Here is a 21,554-nt window from a genome sequence, read left to right on the forward strand (position 1 = left end):
TTTAACAAACTTCCCTCACTACTTCACGAGGCCAGATACGCCGCCAGGCTCGCCGTCAAGACGCTGCTGACCACATTCACCTGATTGTTCGACAGGAGTGGGAGGCCGAGGAGATGGGTGGCGGAGGTTGGCTGGTATGAGTGTTAGCCCCTTCTTCCCAACGAGTTCACTGTTCGACCACTTACCTCCGCCTGCCCCTCCCCATCGCTGATCACCACCTTCCTATCCGCATCGTAGTGCGTCTCTTGCAGCGTTGCCCCGAGGACGGAGTCAAGCTGAGAGGGAAAGGAATAAAAGGTTGAAGGAAAAGGAAAAGGTTCATTAGCGACGCTTCACTGGGGGTTATGCGCGCGGCTTACGAGGCTTCCTCCGAACCCGCACAGTCCTCCAATCGTGATCAGTTCCACCACCACACCGAGCGCATCCCGGCGGCAGACGGCGTTCTCCAGAATCAACACTGCGCCCATAACGAGGCCCATGATGGCCCCGCCGGCGAGGGAGGCTGAGGTGCCCGGGAAGGAGAGAGCGCCGTTTGTGCCCGGGGGAACCGGGGTGAGGAAAGAGATGCGGGAGAGGAAGCTTGATCGAGCGCTGGCGGAAGACGCGGAGGGAGAGGATGAAGAAGAGCTGATCCCTGTAGTCTCAGGCAGGTTAGCCTTCAGCCCAATCAACAGCCTGGGCTTCCCCTTCGCCAGGATACCAAGCTCAGAGGCTAGCGTGTCGCCGAGGCAGCATGCAAAGTGCCCAAGGGCAAGAAGTAGGAGGGGGCGCGAGAGAGTAGGCGGGAAGCTTCGCGGGTACACCAATATCGTGGGGCTAAGGCGTAATCAGCATCTGGCAGTACGAATGAGAGGAAAGTGACAGAAACCTACCCGGTAGGCGCAGGATACGGCGTCGCCGGGCACCACCTAGGTTCCGGGTGCGCGGGGGAGGTGTACAGCGGGGCGTGCACCAAAGCAGGGTGCGTGGTGAATTCGGGGGACCTTAGGAGCGAACCGAAGACCCAGCCGGGGAGGCTGTCGGGAGCGTATATCGCGTTCCAGAGGACGCAAGCTACCAATGCTGAGAAGGAGTTGGAGATGACTTGCCAGCCGGTGCGGTAGCCATATTCGTGGTAGGCGGATTCGAGGCGGCGCTTCGTGGCTTTGCCGACTGGACAGATATGTAGGGAAGGTGTAGAACGAAGGGAATGAGTGCAGAGGGAGGTTCAAGGAGAGATTGGACATCAGTAATCGCAGGACTACACAAAAACCACTACATCCCACTTACACTTCGTCGCCCGGCTCCCGATGAGGTAGAATGCGATCAGTGACACGCCGAACGCCCAGATTGTGCTGGACAGCATGAGGTAGCCCACGACAAAGGCAGTCACGGATCCGGAGGGGGATAAGGACTTCTTGCGGTGTCCATGGTAGGCCAGGCCTGAGGCGAGGAGGAGGGCGAGGGGGGAGAGCGGAGCCATGGCGAGCCGCTGGCGTCAGATGGGACACAGGCCGATGGTGGTGGTTGGTGTAGACTACGGAGAAATGGACGTGTACAGGGGATGGCGAAGTCCGTGGCGATGGGGGCAAGGGGGCAAGGGGGCAAGGGGTGTCAGTGATGGGAGGTCCAGGGACCAGCGAGGTGAGCTCGCAGCGCGCGGCGCGTGTGATGCGCGGTCATTTCGACGCGCCGAAGTCGCACGTGGCGCGCATTTCCCGGACCAGCTTCACGGTCGACTATTTGTGAACCTTTCACAAACCAAGCATTTGGGGTCTCCATCACTGTGAATTGTCCCGAATCGTTACACAACACTACATAGTACAGATCCTCTACTCCCCATCCAAATCCTCCTCTGCCAGCGTCACAATCCTCGCGCACACATTCTCTAGGTCATACTCCTCAAGCACCCGCCCCTCGGTCGCGTAGTCGTCCAGCAAGGAGTCGACCTGATCGTTCGCGAGTCCTGGCCAGCGCGCCGCAATCTCTGCAGATGTCGGCTGTGCAGCAGCAGCCTCGTCCGGTGAGACGTAGTCCGCTCGAGAGCGAACTTCGCGCAATGTACGGTACAGAGCTGTATCACGATACCGCTGGTTGAGCTCTGCGTCCGATACGTTGGCCGTGTCACGGATCATGTTCCAGCTGGAAAGGTATGAGCTAGCAGCAAAGAGGGATGATGGGAATGCGTACTCGTCGTGCAGATATATCCTGCGCCAGACGGCGCCCAGGGCAGATTGGCGGCGGCTCTGGGGGGTATCCTGCAAAAGAGATATGAGACCACGCATCATCGACATGAAGAGGCTAGACGTACGTCTGAACCCCACAGCAACCTCAGTGCAATCACATAATCATCGGGAGACTCCGAGTTGTCGCGCATTGAGAGAACGTCGACCATGTCCTCGACCGAAAGCACGTTGCCTTGTAACAAAGTCCGAACGTATTCTCGGAAGATCTGGCCGTCATAATTAGTTTCAGGACCTGCACTTCCCGACGGAACTTGGGCATACCCGAGCGAACGCTGGTGTTCCATTGAGCCGCTTCGCCTGCGTCTTCAAGATATACTCCGCTTGCGCGTCGTGAGATTGCCTCCCCCGTTGCGTCGAGAGCGCCAGCTGAAGGTCCGCGACTATGGTCTCATGCACGCTGACGAAGTCGAGCTCGTCGTGGAAGGCTGCACAAAAGGGACCGTATATGAGCTACGTGATGTCAAGCGATACCCGTGGCACTTACTGTCGAGCACATCCTTCGCAGCGGGCAACGTCTTTCCTTGTTCCTGCACAACGGCCAGCTGCGCGAGCTTGCCGATACTCAGCATGAGATGCCGTGCTTCCAGGTTCGTCGCCTTGTGCGCATCGTCCAACAACAATGGCGGGACCACGTTCAAGTTGTCCTTCGTCAGCTCGTACAGCCACGAGATATTCTGCCGAGGCCCCTGGCTGAAGAAATCCTCCAGGAAAGGTTTATGGACATCATCCAGCGCGAAGATCACGCGTAGTTCGGCTGCACACGCGAAAATTAGTCTGCGAAGGGATCGTACCGCAGCCTCCCATGGGACGCACCATTCTGGATATAATACTCGTATAGCTCCCTCGTGAACTTCGTGTTGTATAATTCCGCGTACGTTCTGATTTTGTCCGCTTCAGGGTTCTGCTCCGGCGGGAAGACCTGGCCCTTATTGCACAGTGCGACGAGCGTGCTGAAGTCCTGATACCGCTCCGCGAGATGGTAGGCGTCGAGAGGGAGGCCGTGTCTGTCTGGAAGATCGTGAGAACGCGGAAAGCCGGGGCGAAGAACAGATCCGTACGCAGACTATGCAGCATACGCGGTCGCTCCTGGCGCAAAAGCAGCTGGTACTCGCTGCGCTCCCTCTGCAGAGAGGGCTGGTCCAAAGCCGCAGGGCTGGGGCGACGTTCAGTATGCGAATACACCAGCCTAGAATAGCACACACCTGCCCAGCCATGCCAACCGCTCCTCAATCGTGTGCAGCAGCATACCCGCAACATCGGCGAGTGGCTCCTTACCATCGGACCAGGCATTCGTGCCCTCCATAGCTGCCTCCAACGCGTCAAAGAGTTGGCGCAAGACGTTGATGACCGCCGGCTGGCTCGTCCACGGATCCTGCATGGGCAGCTCGAGCTTGTACAGGTTCATGTTGTTCTTTCGGAACGTGACAGGTGCCGCGATGATGGTCTATGCATGTAATCAGCAAGCCGTGCACTACTTCGTACGGACACGGAAGAAGACAAGACTTAGGTCCGAGAAACCTACCAGAACCATGCTCGCCGTCTCGAGCAGTACTACATCCGACGTCAAGTCGGCATGCTGCAATACTTCCGGCACATGGGCTATCAGCTCTCCCAAATCCGACAAGTACTGCCCAAAGAATGCTCGAGCCGAGTCATTGTACACCGTCTCGTCCAGCGCCTCTAGTGTCACGCGCACTGTCTCGCGAATGACGCTGTATGACTGTCGTGTCCTGGCAGGAGGTGTGATCAGTCTGATAAGACAATATCGTCACTACCTATAAAACGTACCCCACAAGGTCGTCATATACCTGCCAAAGCTGCAAACCGGCGCTCAACTTCTCCGCGTCCATGGCAAGTATCTGGCGGCATTTTTGGGACATCTAGTCACCGGTCAGCCACAAAATCAGTACCCTCAGTATGTCTCCTATTGACCTTGAGCAAAACACCGTTCGAGTTGATGAACGTGATGAGCCAATTTAGGCGCGCTTTTTGCTCGGAGAGCTGCGCTGTGAGGTCGTCGTTCTTGCGTATGATGTCCGGGTCTGGAGGACTAACGTCAGTACCCCGGGTGCACTCAACGTATGGGAAGCGGCGATGAGAGGGAACATTGAACTTACCCGACCGCAACACGGCTCTACTGAGCTGCATCGCGCCTTGCATCAGGCTGTCAGCGTCGACCTCGGGCGGGAAGCTAAATCGTAAAGGGTTCTGACGCTCGATGTCAGCAATGTCGCTTTGACTTTAACAGAGATACTCACTTCAGGCATTGCCCCATACAAGATAGCCTGCATCATGGTCGACTTGATGAGCTCGGCGCGGCCGGTGCTGCAACATTGGTCAGTACATAGCCCATACCTGCTCGGAAACTGGACTTACTAAGGGTCATAGTCCCTGATAGCTTCCAAATCGATTGTCGTCTTGATCATAATACCCACCGTCATCGCCAGTACTGTATTTGAGTCTTCCGGTACACCCATACCGAGGACGCGGTCGGTGACGCCGTAGAGCTCGAGGCGGTCGCAGTACTCAGATACTGGCATAGTGTGTTAGATGGAGGACGATTGCGGACAAGGAGGAAGCACGCACCTAAAGAGCAAAAGGCAATTGCGTTACCGAACTGAATGGCCACGACTTCGCCACCAGCAACAAGCTTCAGGCGCGGTTGGACGGGAGCGCCGGACTCTTTGTTCTATGGGTAGACGGATAGATTAAGGGGCGCTTTCGTTAAATCATTCAGTTGAGACGCACCCTCTGGTATGGCACCACGCGGACGTCGTCGACGCGGAAGGTGTCCCCAAGATACGTCAACTTCATGAGCGAGAAGACTCGCTTGACGTGGCTACCCGTATCAATCGCCATATCTGACCCGCTGACATCCACTGGTGTATAAGACACCAGCACGATGAGTTTTCCCTCGCTAACCTCGTCAGCGAACTCGTTTGATTTGAGCGAACAAGCTGAACGCACCTATCCATCTGCACATCATTGCATTCCAAGCCCAAGTCGCGGCTCAGATCGGGGATGGCAGCACCAAATCGCTCACGCAGCGCGTCGCATATGAGCTCCAACACATCCGCGTCGAGCAGCGCTTCCTCCCAGCCGTCCGGCTTCATGTCCCAGCGTTGAATGTGCGAACCGACAAGGGCCCAGATATCCTGACCACCGGACGAAGAGTCGCGGCCAAGTGCAACGGAGGCGATGGGTCCGGTCTCAGGAATCAAGATTCCCTCAGTCTGCGTAGCGAGCAGAAGAGAGGTGAAGCGGGCAAAGGAAGACTGCGCGGGGCGAGAGAATGTCTGGACGGTAATGTGGTGCTTGCCGCCGACAGCAGTGTGGATGATCTTGAAGAACTGACCCTGTGTGGTCGAGGCGACGAAGGTTTGGGGCTGTAGGCAGATGCAATGCGTTAGAGGGGACACGACGAGACAGCAAAAAGGGCGTACGTGTGTGCGCACAAGGTGCGAGACAGTCTCGTAGGGTCCAAGGTTGAGTGAAGCCTCCGTGTAGTTGCCCCCACCAGCGAGCCCGATGCTGATGCTGTCCCAGAGGCGAACCTTGCCTGCGTGATTCATCAAGAGTAGTCCTGGCTCGCGGCCTACGCCGTACGGAATGAGAGAGTGAAGTGGCGGTGTCATGTAGTCGTCTGGGTTGACAGGGCATGCGAAGATATAGCATGTTGGAATGCCAGAGACAGCCTTCGCGCAAGTGAGCCTTTCGAAGGGAAGCAGTTGCAGGATTGAGGCGTACCTGCGCGTGTTGCCACACGTAGCACGTCTCTGCAGACGCAACGAGCGCAAAGCCAGTCTGCGCATCGATTGAGCCCGAGTATATGCTATCGTACTCGAAGTCTATTGTCCCTGATCAGTCTCTCTCAGATACATGCGAACAAGGGCGCGTACTATTGTTCTTTTGAAGCGCTGTCTTGACTTCCAATGGCAGACCAGCGTAGTAAGACACCTTGAATTCTCTCGAGTTGGCGTAGAGCAGCTCTTTCGACGGTTTTGCCTTCACCGCCGTCTCTGTTGGTGCCGTGGAACCCTCGTCAACATCCATGCCCGTCTCTTCGGTGTATGCGTCGCTGAACGGCGTCAAACTCATTCGTGAGGGCTTCCTGCTGCCCCCCGCTCTCGGGGAGGTGCGCATAAGGGAAGCGCGGCGGTGCGCAGGGGCTGGGGAGAAGGTGGCCATGATGATGGCGGTGGGGAACGAGGCGCGCGTCGAGTTCGATCGCGTCGTCGCGGTCCACGTGCGCTGTCCCACGCCGTGCGCGCCTCTTCGACCTTGTCCTTCCCCGCCATACCACTGTTCCTGACGCCCACCATGAATTCCCTTTATACCTCCGGCGTCCGACAGACGAGCTCGATACAGGCTGACTTGGAGCGGATGAAGGGGGGCGACACTTCAGCAGCCCTTCTGGGTGCGTGTTATTCCTTCGTGGTGCATGCGTGGCACGCTCGCGGCGTGTGGCCTATCCTTGGGATCATCGGCTTCTATTGCTGGCTCTACTGCAGACTCCTCTCCCTTGTGGACGCCACCCATCGTCATGCTCATAGCGCGCTCACACCGTCCTGTTAGGGCAGATATCCGCGTCACTCGCCGCGATGCAACGCACGGTTGACGACTATGATTCAATGGCAAAGCGCGAGATGATCAAGGCAAAGCAGGAGAAGGCCCTCATGTACGTGGTATACTGTCTACGGTACTTTCCTGACACCTGCATTGCAGGCGTGTCCAGAAGTTCCGCCAAGACTACTCCGAACTACGCCAAACATTCGAACGCTTAAAAGCAGAGGCAGCACAACAGGTAGACCAAACTTCTGCTCCTCCCCAAGCTCACCGCTGACCGCTCTCCCCCCTCAGAAAGCCGCTGAGGAACGTGCCTCCCTCCTGTCTCCCAATCCCGCCGATGCTGCCCGAAGACGCTTCGCTGGTCCCTCCACATCCACGCCCTCCGACACCGTCTCCGAATCCCCATTCCGCTCCGCCTCCGCCACCCCACAATCCATGTACAGCAATCGCGAGCGCCACGCCCTCGACGAGCACTCCTTCATTCGCGACACAGACTCCAAACTCGACGAATTCCTCGCGCAAGGGCAGGCCGTGCTCGACAACCTTGTCGATCAGCGCAATATGCTCAAGGGGACTCAACGGAGACTTCTCGATGCGGCCAACACACTAGGCTTAAGCCGCGATGTTATTGGATGGATTGAAAGGAGGAGGTACGTTCTATGTCGGGATGTCTGGCAGCCCAGTTACTGACCAACGGACAGTACGCAAGATATGTACATCTTCTTCGCTGGCTGCGTGGTGACCTTCGGCTGCTTCTTCTTGATATGGAAGTATCTGGGTTGATTCGTATAGGTTAAACCCTCGTTTGCACGGACTTTCGGAATATATCCATCTGCTGTAATTATGTCTGCTGTCCCCTTGAATGGCTCACTATGTCGCTCGGATAGGTTGTGCTATGTGCCATATGCGTCCTCCGGCATGTCCCAACGCGAATCTGCATCCGTACCCTAAACTGCAAGTAAATTATCTCTTACCGCCGAAGTCCGAGTCTCGTAGACATTCTTCCTGGTACGATGGAGGCGGTACATCGTCGCTCGCAGGTGACACAAGAGCACCGCTTCCCTTCAACATGATCCCTGCCGACGTCTGCATTATATACGGGTCCACGCCATGTCGTCTTGCCATGTCGCGTGTGGACACCAGCGTGGGCAGTCGCTGCTTCTCGCGTCGCTCTCTTCTAAATTTGCGGTAGACAAGGAGGCCGACGGCGATGCAGAGTAGAGCCAATCCTCCAGCGACGGGTCCGACAATGATTCCGATGTTCGTGCGTGGGGAAGGCTTGTCTGGACCTGTGGATGTCGTGTTTGGAGAAGTGGACGTCGAATCTAGCGGGCTAGATGTCGTTTTTGAAGAGGTGGATGTTTTGGCATCGGCACTGCTAATGGCGTCAGCTCTCGCCCGGACTAGCGTGTATGCTCCCAGGCGCAAGCCCTCCCTCAATAGAGGATGACCTCTTACTCACCTCGAAAGTATGGACACCGAGCTTCCCAGCAGACGCATCGAATTCAAGGCGAAGCGCGCGCTTTGATCAGGCCCGACCGTGATCGTATATTCCTCGTTCTCGTCGAGGCCGTCGCGAAAATACTTCAAGGTGTCTCCTAAAAGCCGCCAGGAAAACGCGTCGCGGTTCACCTTCTGACCATTCAGGGTCTGCACACATATTTAGCACAGTTCAAGTGCAAGCTCAACGACAGTCAATTGCACGCACAATATAATAGATCCCGTGCTCGAATGTTGTCGAGCCATACACCGCGACCGCCTGTGCGCCCGTGAACTTCATTGACACCGACGCGAAGGGCGAATTGGACCACGAGAAGGTCTGCCTTGTCGTGGCGCTGGGCACGCCGTCCCAGTGGTCGACCGTCCAGGTCCCGGAGTACATGAGCCGGTCCAGGTCGCGATTACTAACGACGGTCCAGTCCAAGCTGAAAAGATTGTGAGGCATGACACTGAGGCAAAGAGTGTTGTAGGGAGGTATAGAAAGCCACTCACCCGTCGTATTCCTCGTTGAACAGTACCACGCGATCAAAGCCGCAAAGCTGACTGTCCTCGGAAGAATGACATTGGTAGGTGATGTTGTGTTCCTCGGCAGCATCGAGCCCTTGCGTGCTGAATAGCTCGCCGTCGTTTCCTTGCAATCGAGATCCCTGGTTCTGAGAGTCCAGCTGCACAGCGTACGATGCGTTGCTCGATCCGTATAGCTGTACGCCGGTTCCTGCATCGAGTTTACTTGTCAGCCAGGAGCTTTCGCTGTCCTCTGACGATCGATGGCTGACTTCTGGAACCCACCATTGAAAGTCAGAGAGACAAAGCCCGTCGAGTTGCGGACATGGAGAGAGTTGCCCTCGGCTGCCTCCCGGGTTGGTGCACCGTCCACGTAGCCTGTGCCGCTATACCATTGCTTCCAGCCCGTGTGCGCAAAGTCTATGCAGTCAACGTATGAGCGTCAAATATATGGCTAGTCTAGACACTCACAGTTCCCATCGTAAAGAAGCCAAGGACTAGTGTCGTCGATGGTCAGGTTCCACGGCATAGTCGTGCAAGCGAGATGGGAGGGACAAAGAGCAGTCAGCACGCAGACGCAGAGAGAAACTTCGACATCAGCGATGGACTGATCTCATGCACAGACGCTAATTCAGAGTCAAGGGGCTAGGGATAGAGGATGGTGAGCGGGTGATGATCTGTTGTAAAGGAATGATCCATAGCGGACCCCGTGAATTGTTGATTGCTACCTCAGTACCCTCCCGGTAAATATGCACATCAGTGTTCGAGCGCAGTTGGGCACGTCCAAGAGGTAGAGCTACGGCCCCACTGAGTTGAACCCGCGTAACCTATCAGTCAATAGACTCAATACTCATCACCGTCCTGGCCCGCACGCGAGGGGAGAGAGGTCAGAAGACATTAGATGCGGAGAAAGGCTGTGTATCGCTACCGAATTACTGTTTCATTCTGTTGTGTATGGTCATGATGGACGTTGAGAAACGACTGCCTTCGGAAGTTGGCTTCGGAAGTTGCCGGATTATTATTATGGCCCTAAAGCCACGTGAGCCGGAGGTTTCCGACGCGCTGTGGCACCCAGGTTGTTGCGGCGGCTCGTCCATCGAGAAGGCGGGGGGACAAACTTTGATTCCTTACCACATCGAGACTTGACCTGCAGCGAGTGGTGTTGATGGTTATTGGGAGTTCTTTGTACACAACGACTTCATTGCATCGAAGACCATACAGGTGTAAGCAGCCTCTCGTCATCTGCACGATTGCCGACAATATCGACTTTGTGACCAACACCAGCGGGTACACAACCCTCTCCAAGGGCCTTCTCTAGTGCAATCTTTGCTTGGAAGCCAGAGCAATGCATCGGCAAGACGTAGGTGGGGCTGGGACGCAGACGGTCCGCAAGGAAGTCCACCGTTTGCGGTATCCGAGCAGCAAACTCGCCACCAGCAAGGTGGAGGCCGCCTACGATCTGACAATGACGGTTAGAACCGGTTGAGATCACAATATTAGAGCGGAACACCTTACCATGTACACCGGCCTCTTGAGCGTCTGCACGGCGTCCTTCACGACATTGACGATGCCCGCATGCGAGCACGAGCTGAAAAGGACAAGGCCCTTGCCTGCCACGTCGATTGCCGCATACCTCTCATCCATGATATGTGGCTCCGGCGTCCACTTATTCTCTACAAACCGCATCCCGCCCCTCAGCCCGCCCTCGAATTCTGTCACCCGGGGGATCTCCCCACTCACCCACACTGTCCCGTTAGCGACGGCGTGCCCATCCGCATGCTGCTCAACTTTTCCGCCCGCCTTCTCGATCTCGTCGATCGTAGGATCGCGAGGGAGCGCGCAGACAACCTTGTCGAAGTCGGGGCCGGGAGCGATCCCGCGAGCGATGGGGCGATCAGGATGTACGTCGACGGCGCAGCCTGGATCGGAGCGGAGGCCTAGGAAGGAGAGGAGGCCACCCGTGTGGTCAGAGTGCCAGTGGGAGGTGATGACGCGGGAAATGGCATTAGGATTGATCTGCATAGCGCGGATATTGCGGGGTAGGGAAAGCGTGTCCGGTCCGGTGTCAAAGAGAGTGATCTGTGAAGGCTCTTCGCCAACACGGGTCTCCTGTCGTGCGTTATGTGTACCTATTGAAAAATATTGCCAGACCTGAGAGACATACGATCAAGGCAGAGAACCCATGAGCGCCTGAAACGACTTGAGTGTAGCTCTTGGCGCAAGAGAGAGTTCTGCGCACCGCAGCAGAAGTGGTCAAAGTCAAACGTCGGTACGCCCGTCAAATCGTCGACCTTACTATGAGCTACATGCTGTGTGAGCTCATGGGTGAAGCCCGGGGGCAACTTGGTCATCCTGAACGCGTATCAGCTACGAAGGACGCGATCTCTCGCTGCATCCGGTACCATTCGATGGCGTTGTCGACCAAGAAGGTAATCGTCAGACTGTCGACGCGTCGCAAAGGAGAGGACATCGCAGATAGGTCAGTGTCAAGAAGAACCGAGGTCGGGGTCGAACGATCCCGATAAGTAGCTTCCGAGTCGTCTGCGTCCGGTCACCTGGCATCTTGGTCATCGTTGCAGACGGCGCTCCGGCTGCGCGAATATTGGGGGGAAAATGAAAACGTTTGACATTGTTAACGTCGAACCAGAGATCCCACAACGCGTTGTGCAAGTCAAGGAAGACCTCAGCAGTCACCGAACGGCGAACACCGAAAAAGTACCGCGCTCAATGCTCCGGCAGTGACCGAAGCTCCTTTTCTCACGCCACCAACTTCAACATGCGGAGTCGCCTTCTGATGCTCTGCAAGATGACCTGTTGCTCTCGTTAGCCCGGTCGATCGTGGTACGCTGAACTCATCTCGAGTCATTTGGAAGTCATAAACATGGGTGATCGCCATCTGCCCCTAGATCAAGTAATTATGTTGCTCCTTCGAGGCTGTCCGGTATAAACCTGAAACTATATTCGCAACCATCTGTTCGTTGTACTGGATGACGGCTCCTTCTGAGGCACACTCGACGATTCTCTTTGCCTTTAATTCCCATTATTCACGCCTGGACATATAAGTACTACGCCATTCCCGTATCCATATAAATAACCCAAGTCTCTTGTACAGTCCAGCCATCCATGACCGCAATCGAAGCGTGCTGCCTCGTCGTCGTCTATGCAACAACGACCGGCCACCCACTAGAGAAGTCGAGGTAGTTGATACCGAGGTAAGACGGGCCGCCGAACTTGTCGTTGGGGATGTAATGGTACACCATAACATCGCGGTTGGAGACAGGGTCATGGAAGATGCTCTGGCCACCCGGTGCGTACACATTGTCGTGAGAGCCGAGCACGAGCGTTCCCGTGGGTGGATTGAGGTCCTGCGTCAGGTCGTTGCCGAGCTGGCCATAGAAGGGGCCAAGGCCGCGCGCGCCACGGCCAACGAGAACCTTGTACTCCTTGCCAGCGGCGGGCTTGGAGGTAGCCTGGAGTGGGCGTCAGAATCAATGTTGAGAAGGACACAGTCAGGTGAATTTACCCCGTCGAACGGCGTGATACCGTCGGAGAAGAACATGAAGTAGTACTGCGACGAAGGCGGCTTGTAGACGAAGCCGCCCTCTGCCGGACGACCGTTGGCACCAGCCAAATGGGTTCCCGGGAGGGCCTGACAAGGGCGTTAGTGAAACCCATGAACATAGATGAAACCACGTACAGATGCTCGGGTCTTGACGTCCGGCCAAAGGCCAACCTGGTAGATGCCGTTCCAGTAAGAGCCGAAGGCAAGCTTCAATCCGTTCAAACCATCGCCATCATTGGAATCGATGAGGTTCGGGTCGACTATAAGCATCATTAGAAGGCTTTCGTCACGACTTCGTAGCGCGACTTACTGGCGTTGAAGGCGTCACCAGGGTTCGACCGAATGACTTCACCCAGATCTGTCCAGGTTCCCGCGTCCATAGACGGGGAAGTCGCAACACCGATGGCAGAGTTCTGGCTGCCAACGCTGGATACGGAGTAGTATAGCACGTATTGGCCATCAACGTAGTTGACATCAGGGGCCCAGAGCGCGCATCTGCCATCGAGTTGGATGCTGGAGCAATTAGGGAGGACAGAGCCCTGACGCGTCCACGGACTGTAGCGAGTGTAGTTAGATTGAAGGTCTCATTTAAGAAGTGTGGAGCGTACCCAGTGAGTGAGCTGGAAGTGTAGATCTTGATCTTTTCGTCGGTCGCGAAAACATAGTATTTCTGTTCACGTAGTGAGCCTCATGTTTCTGCAATGAAAGGTCGAACCCGGTTACCTTGTTGTTGGAATTGTACCAGATAGCTGGGTCACGAACGACAACATCCGCTGGAAACACGCTGTCAGTCGATGACAACTCAGAAGGCAAGCCAGCTACTCACAGCTGCCAGACAGAGGGTTAGGCGTGGCAAGCGCCGGTAGTGCGAAGAACGCCTGCAGAGCGAGGGCCCAGTACTGAAGCTTCATCTTGAAGAGTTGATACGACGCAGGTGCTGCAGACCAGGAGTCGTGAGGAACTTGGACCTGAAGGACTTCTGCCTTTTATACCTGCCCAAAAAGCGTCGAGGCTGAGGCTGACCGCCTGATCACCCACACGGCGAGAGGCCTATGTAGCTAGCGCATGTAGCTCTGCGGGAAGGTACATCGTGAACGACGGGCAACGAGCGCCCAGAGGTGGGATGGTGGCTGATCTGCACTGCAGACGCGGGGTCTGTATGCGGGCACAGGTCCCGAGGGAGGACGTACCTGGACCGGCCCCTACCATGTTCGTCTTGTAGCATGCGTCATCTTCGAGTTCATTGATGTGAGAGACTGAGATACGCATAGGTGCGGCTTGAATCCCCTATGTCCGTCAGCTCAAGGAGATACTCTCGCTGGATAGGCCGCTGGAAGGAGATCGACCGGTTGTGCCTTCCTCCCACGCAGTAATTCTGCTCGTCCGGACCAATTCGCCCGACCGCCAGGCATAGTCGGATCTCGTTTGAGGAAGGTCAGCGACGCTGCTTCCTTGTGCTGAAGAAATCTTGGACCATTCCATCAACATTGCGTGCGCGGGAGCTTGACGAGGATATTCCGATGGACCTGTATCAGGATAGAGCGACTCAATCAACGCAGGCACCACCGTGTACGTAGACGCAGGGATCAGAACCGGCCCTCGCCGCTACGCCTGCTAACGGAGTTGTACCGACGGCGACGATTCCCGACCGGCAGATGAAAGACTGGACCCATACCGCTTCCTCCTCGAGCGTCCCCAAGGGCAGTGCGGCAGTGATTACGTGCACTGGTGGATAGCACAACCTGCCTCTTACGCGCTGTACTCTTGGGCGACATGCCTCAACGTCTGGGTAGCGGTGGTTTTTGCGACCTTGTAAGTTTCCTAACACGTCTCGCACAATTGAGCATTGAGTGAGTAGTGGGGGCACAGAGATTGCGTGCCCCGGTCATTCGTGTTATTCAGGAAAGAGTAGCGTGCCCAGCAGGTTACGACGACAAATCGCAACGCACTAATACTCATCCTCCTCGATGTCACCAAACTCGAACATCCCAAGGCGCTCGCGCTTCGCAAGGTTGACCGACTGCTCCAGCTTCTTCAGGATCTGCGGGTAGGCGTTGATATAGCGGCAGCCCTTGCGGTCGATGGTGGCAAGGCCTTCGGGATTGTCAATAACTAGGTTGGAATGATTAGGACGCGAGTACTCACCATCGCGCAGGAGATCTGCATTGATGCATGCCAGGGGGTCCTCAGCGGACTGTGGGTCCGTGGGGTCGATGAGGCGCAGGTGCAACAAGTTACCCTCGCGCTGGTCGATGTTGGCGATGAGTTTGCGCCCTTCGCAGAGCGTGCGGAATCGATCGACGGCTTCGGGGTGGTATTCGCTGTCCGGGGCAGGGAGCTTGATGAAGCTGAGGTGCCACTTCAGTATCTGACCGGTTTACTGAAGCCTCTACATACCTTAAGCGTGCATCGTGTGCTTGACCAGGCAGCGAGCGGAACTTCGGGTCGAGCGGGCGTATCGCAGAGAACGGTATGGTGTCCTGGTTGCCGTAGTCGATGAAAGTAACCTCAGCCTCCTTCTTGACAGGCGACGCGCGACGGATCTTTGCGCGGTACCAGGCGCCGTCGGAGAAGCGTGCAGACACCAGGTCACCACCCCGTGGTACGAAACCCGGTGGAGATGCGACAGCGCCCTGATGGTGTAAGGAGAAGTCACGCATGAGCTTCTCCAAGGATGCGATGCCTGCGAAGCGTCCAGTCAGCACCATTCGGACGGAAGGAAGTGCAGGGTGTTTCCTCACCCTCGGTGTTGAGTATTTGCACGGAGAAGGTGAAGTCATTCTTTGCGCGCACGTCGCTGACAATAATGTCGAGGTACTCGGGTGCCAGCGCTGAGCTAGAGTCAACTGTCGGTGCGGCTTCCACCTTCTCGTCAGCATTTTGCCAGATCTGGGGAACGATCAATCCGAGCCTAGCAACCTTCGGATGAGCACCTACGTTGCGGCGGGCCTCCTTAGCCTCTGTCTGTAAATCGATCAGTACCTGCAGAAACTGGTTACGAACTTGAATCACCTCAGCCTCCTGTAGTTGCCTTGCCCAGGACGAGCCCTCCGACGAGGAGTGCGTCGTTGCCAAACCCTCCCGAACCAACGCGACTGCCGCATTCTCCGTCTTGTTCAAAATCAAGGAGCCAATAAAGCCTCCGGACTTGTCCACGCCGTCGACCTCGATCTCGACGTCACGCTGCATGTATCGGCGCGTGGAGAACTCGAATGCCTCCTCGCCGTACGGCTCGCTCTTCTCGCTAGGGTTGCGTGCAGTGCGAGGCGCACGAATGCCGCCGAGGACCAAGGTGAGCGTCTGGTTGTCTTTCGGCAAGAATATCCTGGGGGATACATGAGCAAAGGATTGGGCGAAGCGCCCGAATGGCTTTACCTGAAGCGCGAGCCAGATGCAACGTATTCCACGACAGCGGGGACGCGGCCTAGGCGCTTGAAGCCATTGACGTATTGGCTTGCGCGGTGGGCAGACTGATGAGAAACATAAGCGACGAGAAGTTGGTCAGTGGTGGGACTACTCACCTCGGAGATGTTCAAAGGCTGCTTTGGGGGCGGCAAGTCCTTGCCTGAGTGCATGCCGCGCGTCTCGCCTACTGCACTGGAAAAGTCAACGTTAGGATAGAGAATGGTACAGAGCCGGAGCCACTCACGCTGCTTCCGCGGCCATCAGCTTGTCGTAGTCTGGAGAGCGGTCTTCGTCGTCGCGCTTGTGGCGCAACGCAGTCGCAAGGCCCTTCTCGATGAGCTGCTCGGCGATGTTGCTGCAGGTACGTTATCAGCAAGATGGCATACAGTCAGGCCCAAGAGACGTACGCATTCTGGTTCCCGTAACGGATGGTGACGCATTCGCGCTCGTCGAAGTCGCCCTCCTTTGGCCGGATGAAGTCGACGGTGACCTTGACCTGCTTGCCGATGAGCTTCTTCCGTAAGAACTCCTTAGCTTCCTGCGCGTAGGGTGCTTGTCTCGGGTCCGAAGGTCTATGCAAACAATCAGTAACGGTAAACATAGCTTATAGGTGAGAGCTCACTTAGGCCCACGAGTCGAGCTCAGCTGGACACGGCGCTCTGTCTTTGAGTCCTTCGGTAGCAAGCTCAGCTGGTCTGCGCTCCATACGCGGACGACGGTCGCCTCGAAGTTGCGCGGCTGACCATTGAGTGCTGAGCCGTTGGCCTTGTTAGCAGACGGTGCAGGCAGCGAGGCGTAGAGGTTCAGGCGCTTCTCCTTTGCTGTGCGCTCTGCCGCACGAAGTTTCTCCATCCCGCCGCTGGGCGCGAGCATGCCGGCGTGCCAATCAACGATGCGTGCGAGGCCGGCGGATACGAGGAACTCGGCGACGTTACCAGCTGGGTGAAGCACTGAAGGAGTTGTCAATTCGACGACCGAAGGAATTGGTGTTATGAACGTACCTGTGCCGATGAATATGGTAGCCGTCGTCGGCGCCGCGTTACCTTGCAAAGGCATGGCAGCAGCACTTGGCAAGGACAATATCTGGACACGGACGGAGCGCTGCAATAATCTGGACTCCACGAAGAACTTCGCCTGTCAAGAATAGGATGAATTATGAGCTGCACTCCCCTGAGAAGGGTTCTGAGTGCGCACCTCTTCCGCGAAGGGCTCAGAAGCTTCACCGGCTTTCGCAGCAGTCCGAGGGCTGCGCACGCCAGCGAGCGCGATGTTTGCCATCTGGTGTTCGCCATCGAGCAACAGACGCACGCGAAGGGTTGTACCATCGCGTACTTGCTCGACGATCGCGTCAAGCTGCTTGCCCTTGTACTCCGTTAGGAAGGCCTGGGAGTCCTCCGGCATCGTGTAGTGGACTTTGCGGGCCTACGGAGTTATGATGAGTGGGAAACAATGGAGGGGAGGGGAAGAGTGGAAGCACCATCGGGCCATGGGGGTTCCAAAGACCCTTGCCGGCCGCTTTCGCCTCGCTTTCCAGCTCGCGAAGCATTCTAAGGGGGAAATCAGATTGGGTAAAATTGAGGAATGCATGCCACGCACTTTGTACGAGGGTCCTCGTCTGCGCCCTTGTGATCCTTCACAGTCGCCCAGCCTGCCTTGGTGAGCTCCACGGACAGATCATGCCCGCCGATGTCTGCCGTCCCAAGGTCGCGAAGGGTCTCGTCGTTCGGCGGTAGCGAGTGCGTGGATGTGAAGGTGATTTCCTTGCCTACAGCAGCGGCGCGCAGGTACTCGCGTGCTTCGAAGGCCCAAGGCTGGCGCGGGCGATCAGTGACTGCTGCACCTGCGTAAACGACCACACACTTCATCTTCCCTCGTTGCGCTCCCTAGCCTAGGTGACACGACGTCTACAAGATGCACAATGCTGAGAAGACGCGTTACGATCAGTCGCGTTCATTGCGCGCGCGTACAAGGTATGCGCACCGCTCCTTGGGAGGTTGCCCTTGCGGACCAGCTTTTCCACGCAGAACGAGGGAGTCCCCAGAGATGACAGCTACACAAAGCAAGCATTAGCCTTCGCGCTGCACACGAGCAGGGGAAGTAAATCACATTTGACGATCTGCGGGGAGGGAACGTCAGTAGACAAGATTTCCCGCGATGAAAACGCATCTGGCGTACAGCCTTGAATGTGCCCGACATGGTTAGATGGAGATGCCAGATATCCGTTGGAGTACAGCAAAATGAAAGGAGGACGTTGACTTCAAGCAGTTTTTGTGGCGCAGTGTGAAGTCCACGGGTACGCCAGCAAAGGGACACGTGGGCACTGTGCGCGACGCGGCCCGATGAGACGCGACGCGACCATGACGGCAAAGACACTCGGGCGACGTCTTGGGTGATGCTCAGACAATCAGACAGCTTTCGTGTGACAGCTAGTCATTCTAAACCAACACTAAAATCATAGTCCGTCATGTACGAGGTCGTAAAGCTAGTGGTAATACAACGGGGTCAACCCAGGATTCAGAGACCACCACGGAGACGAAGGACTACAAAGAGGTGAGCAAAGAGGCATATGGTAGAAGAGATCAGCACGTACCAAGGTGGAGGGTCGACTCCTTCTGAATGTTGTAGTCAGACAGGGTGCGACCGTCCTCCAGCTGCTTGCCGGCGAAGATGAGGCGCTGCTGATCCGGGGGAATGCCCTCCTTGTCCTGAATCTTCGCCTTGACGTTGTCGATCGTGTCAGAGGATTCGACCTCGAGCGTGATCGTCTTGCCCGTCAACGTCTTGACGAAGATCTGCATACCACCACGAAGACGTAGGACAAGGTGGAGAGTCGACTCCTTCTGGATGTTGTAATCCGAGAGAGTGCGGCCATCCTCGAGCTGCTTGCCAGCGAAGATAAGACGCTGCTGATCGGGAGGGATGCCCTCCTTGTCCTGGATCTTGGCCTTCACGTTGTCGATTGTGTCCGACGACTCGACCTCGAGGGTAATGGTCTTCCCGGTCAAGGTCTTGACGAAGATCTGCATACCACCACGCAGACGGAGGACTAAGACATGGTGAGTCAGATGCAGAACGAGGGACGATGCTGGATAACGCACCGAGATGCAACGTCGACTCCTTCTGAATATTGTAGTCGGACAACGTGCGCCCGTCCTCAAGTTGCTTCCCGGCAAAGATAAGACGCTGCTGGTCGGGCGGAATGCCCTCCTTGTCCTGGATCTTCGCCTTGACGTTGTCGATGGTGTCCGACGACTCGACCTCAAGGGTGATAGTCTTGCCCGTGAGGGTCTTGACGAAGATCTGCATGCCGCCACGGAGACGGAGCACGAGGTGGAGAGTAGACTCCTTCTGGATGTTGTAGTCCGAAAGGGTGCGGCCATCCTCGAGCTGCTTGCCGGCGAAGATCAGGCGCTGCTGGTCGGGAGGAATGCTATAGCATGATAAGCAAGGCGCAACGGTGAGACATGATAGGCACGCACCCCTCCTTGTCCTGGATCTTGGCCTTGACATTGTCGATGGTGTCCGAGGACTCAACCTCGAGAGTGATGGTCTTGCCAGTAAGGGTCTTGACAAAGATCTGCATGCTGTTGAACCGTCAGCGCGCTGCAACGACACTAAGCGAGCCCTTGGATGTCCGTGGGATCGCCAAACCCAGCGGGCACGCATCTAGGGACAGGCTACTCACATTACTGGGAGAAAGGCTCGTGAAGATGATGTTGGTTCGAGAAAGAGAAGTGTGAGTGCACAGCCCAGCGCGATGCCCTTATAAAGACGTGTGTTGTCGTGTTTGGTCCGCGCCACCGTTCCGGTGACGAACTGAGTCGGCACTGCAAACCGGCTCGGTTGCCGCAGTCAATGTGTGTCTTCGTTATTTTCCTACATACAGTAAGGCCCTTCCGTACTCAGCAATCCAAGAAAACATAGTATACATGGTCCTTCAAGAGCTGGGGACTACTACGCGTCCGGCCACACTTCCTTCGCTATCTCCAGCACGAGCTTCATCTTCGCCCACTGCGTCTCTTCCGAAATATTGTTTCCTTCCTCCGTGGACGAAAACCCGCATTGAGGACTCAACGCAAGCTGCTCCAGCGGCGCGTACTTGGCCGCCTCGTGAATCTTAGCGATAATATCCTCCTTCTTCTCCATCGCCGACTCCTTCGTCGAGACCAAGCCGAGCACCACAACCTTGCCTGGCGGCAGGAACCTCAGAGGCTTGAAGTCTCCACTCCGCTCGTTCTCCCACTCGAGGAAGTAGCAGTCGACGTTCAGCTCTCGGAATAACACCTCCGCCACGGGCTCATAGCCACCAGAGGCGAAGAAGGTCGAGCGGTAATTCCCGCGGCAAAGGTGGATGGCGATGCGGAGGTCGTCTGGGCGATGGTCGATGCAGGCGTTGATGAGTTTGGCGTATTGACGAGGCAAGGCATTGACATCGCCGTGACGGTCAGCCGCTGACTTCCTCATCTCGGGGTCACATAGGTAGGCTAGGTTGGTATCATCGAGCTGTATGTACCTTGGAGATCCGTCAACAGCTGAACTCTTTCGAAGGAGGTCCGCCCTTACCTGCATCCAGCTGCGTATAACGCGTCGATCTCCAGCCGGAAGACCTTGGCCAAGTCTTCAAAGAACATATCTAAGTCAGGGTACGCGTCGATGCTGATCGCGGCCCGCTTCAGATGGCGTCAATGCGCCACCAAGTGCACACAGATCCGGTCCAACTCACGCCACCCCGGAAGTGAGCCATAGTTGGCGACGGGATGTTGATCTTGGGTACATATCCCTTCGACGGATCGATGAGGGATTGAACATACTTGTAGTCATCGACCACGATAGGCTTTGACAGGCCGAGCTAGGGCGAATGATGAGCACGCTATCCAGACGCACGCCTTCGATCGCGCACCTTGTCGGTCACAGACAATTGGGGAGGCATCATACCTCCCTTGCCTTCGATGGACCTGATTGCTCCGGTCACCGTTACACCATCGAGCTTCTTCAAGAAATCTGAACGATGCTGTTACCCCCTCGCACGATGACGCCCACTTTAAGGACGTACCCAGATGGAAGTACTGTCTCCTGAACTCGCCATCGGTGGTCGCGCGGATGCCCACATCCTGCTGCTTTTTGACTAGCTCAGCGATGTGCTTATCTTCAAGCTTCTTGAGGTCTTCGGGGGACAGCTTGCCCTCGTATGCCTGCTTTCGGGCCTCCAAGAGCTCCTTGGGGCGCAGGAACGAGCCGTTGTGATCGCCTCGGAACGGCGGGTTTAGCTTGTGCGCAACGGGCGCTGCCATTAAGGTCAACGTGCGCGGGATAGTCCAGCGAAGGTCGTGTGTTGGGTGAGCAGTTCACACATCGATGTCGGCGGCCGTCAGTCCGGGCCGGATAACGTTGAGCGCTCAGCTGCTCTATTGTCCCCAGCCAAATCCCGCCGCCTGCGCTCAAGCCATGCCAAACCCTTCACATGTCGATGGTCAGCTAGAGTGACTGTGCTTGTTTAGGTTCCCCTCACATGATGTCCTGTTTAGGGCCGCATGTTACGGTGCGCTGGACGCTGTAGCTTGAAGAAAAATTAGGGCTTTTGCTAAAAGGCGTTTCCAGTGATTTTCCATTCAGCAGAAGAGTTACAGTAGGAATCGAGGCAAAGAAAGAGGCGCAGTCAGACGAAGGGAGACAAAAGAGAAGGGGATCAGGATGCAACAAGACGTCCTTGGAATCCATCTGCGTCCGACCGGCTCCGAAGTCGAACCATACACGTGACTCGGGTAACCCCGCCAGTTGGTTCGGTCTTG

General features: G+C 56.3%; 9 protein-coding genes across 9 annotated transcripts; 1 reads left to right on the plus strand and 8 right to left on the minus strand.

Moving 5' to 3' along the window:
* Positions 1-57: 57 nt before the first annotated feature.
* On the minus strand, positions 58-1,462 carry SCHCODRAFT_02547695 (uncharacterized protein; the record flags this gene model as incomplete). The annotated part of the gene is made up of 5 exons (XM_003029990.2): positions 58-275; positions 360-579; positions 673-789; positions 984-1,135; positions 1,253-1,462. The coding sequence occupies 5 exons, from the start codon at positions 1,460-1,462 to the stop codon at positions 144-146; spliced, it is 831 nt and encodes a 276-aa protein (XP_003030036.1). The 3' UTR covers positions 58-143.
* A 285-nt stretch (positions 1,463-1,747) lies between these two features.
* SCHCODRAFT_02632498 (uncharacterized protein) lies at positions 1,748-6,481 on the minus strand. Its single transcript, XM_003029989.2, has 20 exons — positions 6,125-6,481; positions 5,973-6,073; positions 5,669-5,920; positions 5,193-5,611; positions 4,974-5,142; positions 4,812-4,914; positions 4,602-4,758; positions 4,484-4,550; positions 4,343-4,433; positions 4,158-4,267; positions 4,014-4,105; positions 3,748-3,955; positions 3,428-3,669; positions 3,284-3,378; positions 3,039-3,233; positions 2,710-2,979; positions 2,487-2,650; positions 2,291-2,431; positions 2,170-2,237; positions 1,748-2,121 (listed from the first exon to the last, which is right to left on the minus strand). The coding sequence occupies exons 1-20, from the start codon at positions 6,411-6,413 to the stop codon at positions 1,812-1,814; spliced, it is 3,543 nt and encodes a 1,180-aa protein (XP_003030035.1). The 5' UTR covers positions 6,414-6,481; the 3' UTR covers positions 1,748-1,811.
* A 36-nt stretch (positions 6,482-6,517) lies between these two features.
* SCHCODRAFT_02632502 (V-snare-domain-containing protein) lies at positions 6,518-7,763 on the plus strand. Its single transcript, XM_003030398.2, has 5 exons — positions 6,518-6,642; positions 6,801-6,903; positions 6,951-7,029; positions 7,086-7,444; positions 7,496-7,763. The coding sequence occupies exons 1-5, from the start codon at positions 6,546-6,548 to the stop codon at positions 7,575-7,577; spliced, it is 720 nt and encodes a 239-aa protein (XP_003030444.1). The 5' UTR covers positions 6,518-6,545; the 3' UTR covers positions 7,578-7,763.
* On the minus strand, positions 7,731-9,327 carry SCHCODRAFT_02547704 (uncharacterized protein; the record flags this gene model as incomplete). Its single annotated transcript, XM_003029988.2, has 6 exons — positions 7,731-8,169; positions 8,257-8,444; positions 8,503-8,719; positions 8,787-9,009; positions 9,084-9,218; positions 9,270-9,327. The coding sequence occupies 6 exons, from the start codon at positions 9,325-9,327 to the stop codon at positions 7,758-7,760; spliced, it is 1,233 nt and encodes a 410-aa protein (XP_003030034.1). The 3' UTR covers positions 7,731-7,757.
* A 622-nt stretch (positions 9,328-9,949) lies between these two features.
* SCHCODRAFT_02632506 (Metallo-hydrolase/oxidoreductase) lies at positions 9,950-11,486 on the minus strand. The gene is made up of 5 exons (XM_003029987.2): positions 11,201-11,486; positions 11,038-11,150; positions 10,963-10,988; positions 10,314-10,907; positions 9,950-10,257 (listed from the first exon to the last, which is right to left on the minus strand). The coding sequence occupies exons 1-5, from the start codon at positions 11,266-11,268 to the stop codon at positions 9,997-9,999; spliced, it is 1,062 nt and encodes a 353-aa protein (XP_003030033.1). The 5' UTR covers positions 11,269-11,486; the 3' UTR covers positions 9,950-9,996.
* A 160-nt stretch (positions 11,487-11,646) lies between these two features.
* Positions 11,647-13,490, minus strand: SCHCODRAFT_02547708 (glycoside hydrolase family 43 protein). The gene is made up of 8 exons (XM_050343649.1): positions 13,353-13,490; positions 13,187-13,297; positions 13,084-13,133; positions 12,969-13,030; positions 12,671-12,915; positions 12,496-12,620; positions 12,322-12,447; positions 11,647-12,268 (listed from the first exon to the last, which is right to left on the minus strand). The coding sequence occupies exons 2-8, from the start codon at positions 13,269-13,271 to the stop codon at positions 11,957-11,959; spliced, it is 1,005 nt and encodes a 334-aa protein (XP_050199332.1). The 5' UTR covers positions 13,272-13,297; positions 13,353-13,490; the 3' UTR covers positions 11,647-11,956.
* A 665-nt stretch (positions 13,491-14,155) lies between these two features.
* On the minus strand, positions 14,156-18,022 carry SCHCODRAFT_02632514 (uncharacterized protein). The gene is made up of 19 exons (XM_050345715.1): positions 17,941-18,022; positions 17,872-17,881; positions 17,746-17,815; positions 17,626-17,686; positions 17,362-17,576; positions 17,243-17,312; positions 16,960-17,187; positions 16,767-16,899; positions 16,388-16,715; positions 16,173-16,337; positions 16,010-16,120; positions 15,882-15,957; positions 15,736-15,830; positions 15,373-15,685; positions 15,298-15,324; positions 15,102-15,249; positions 14,758-15,043; positions 14,506-14,708; positions 14,156-14,454 (listed from the first exon to the last, which is right to left on the minus strand). The coding sequence occupies exons 1-19, from the start codon at positions 17,959-17,961 to the stop codon at positions 14,309-14,311; spliced, it is 2,706 nt and encodes a 901-aa protein (XP_050199333.1). The 5' UTR covers positions 17,962-18,022; the 3' UTR covers positions 14,156-14,308.
* A 159-nt stretch (positions 18,023-18,181) lies between these two features.
* On the minus strand, positions 18,182-19,348 carry SCHCODRAFT_02632518 (polyubiquitin; the record flags this gene model as incomplete). Its single annotated transcript, XM_003029984.2, has 4 exons — positions 18,182-18,305; positions 18,356-18,811; positions 18,864-19,195; positions 19,245-19,348. 4 exons carry the CDS (start codon positions 19,346-19,348, stop codon positions 18,280-18,282), a joined length of 918 nt encoding a protein of 305 aa, XP_003030030.1. The 3' UTR covers positions 18,182-18,279.
* Positions 19,349-19,608: 260 nt separating this feature from the next.
* On the minus strand, positions 19,609-21,208 carry SCHCODRAFT_01129547 (UROD/MetE-like protein). The gene is made up of 5 exons (XM_003029983.2): positions 20,819-21,208; positions 20,666-20,766; positions 20,489-20,614; positions 20,329-20,435; positions 19,609-20,278 (listed from the first exon to the last, which is right to left on the minus strand). Exons 1-5 carry the CDS (start codon positions 21,054-21,056, stop codon positions 19,720-19,722), a joined length of 1,131 nt encoding a protein of 376 aa, XP_003030029.1. The 5' UTR covers positions 21,057-21,208; the 3' UTR covers positions 19,609-19,719.
* Positions 21,209-21,554: the final 346 nt, after the last annotated feature.

This window comes from Schizophyllum commune (assembly GCF_000143185.2).
Source record: "Schizophyllum commune H4-8 unplaced genomic scaffold SCHCOscaffold_8, whole genome shotgun sequence".
Lineage (NCBI taxonomy): Eukaryota > Fungi > Basidiomycota > Agaricomycetes > Agaricales > Schizophyllaceae > Schizophyllum > Schizophyllum commune.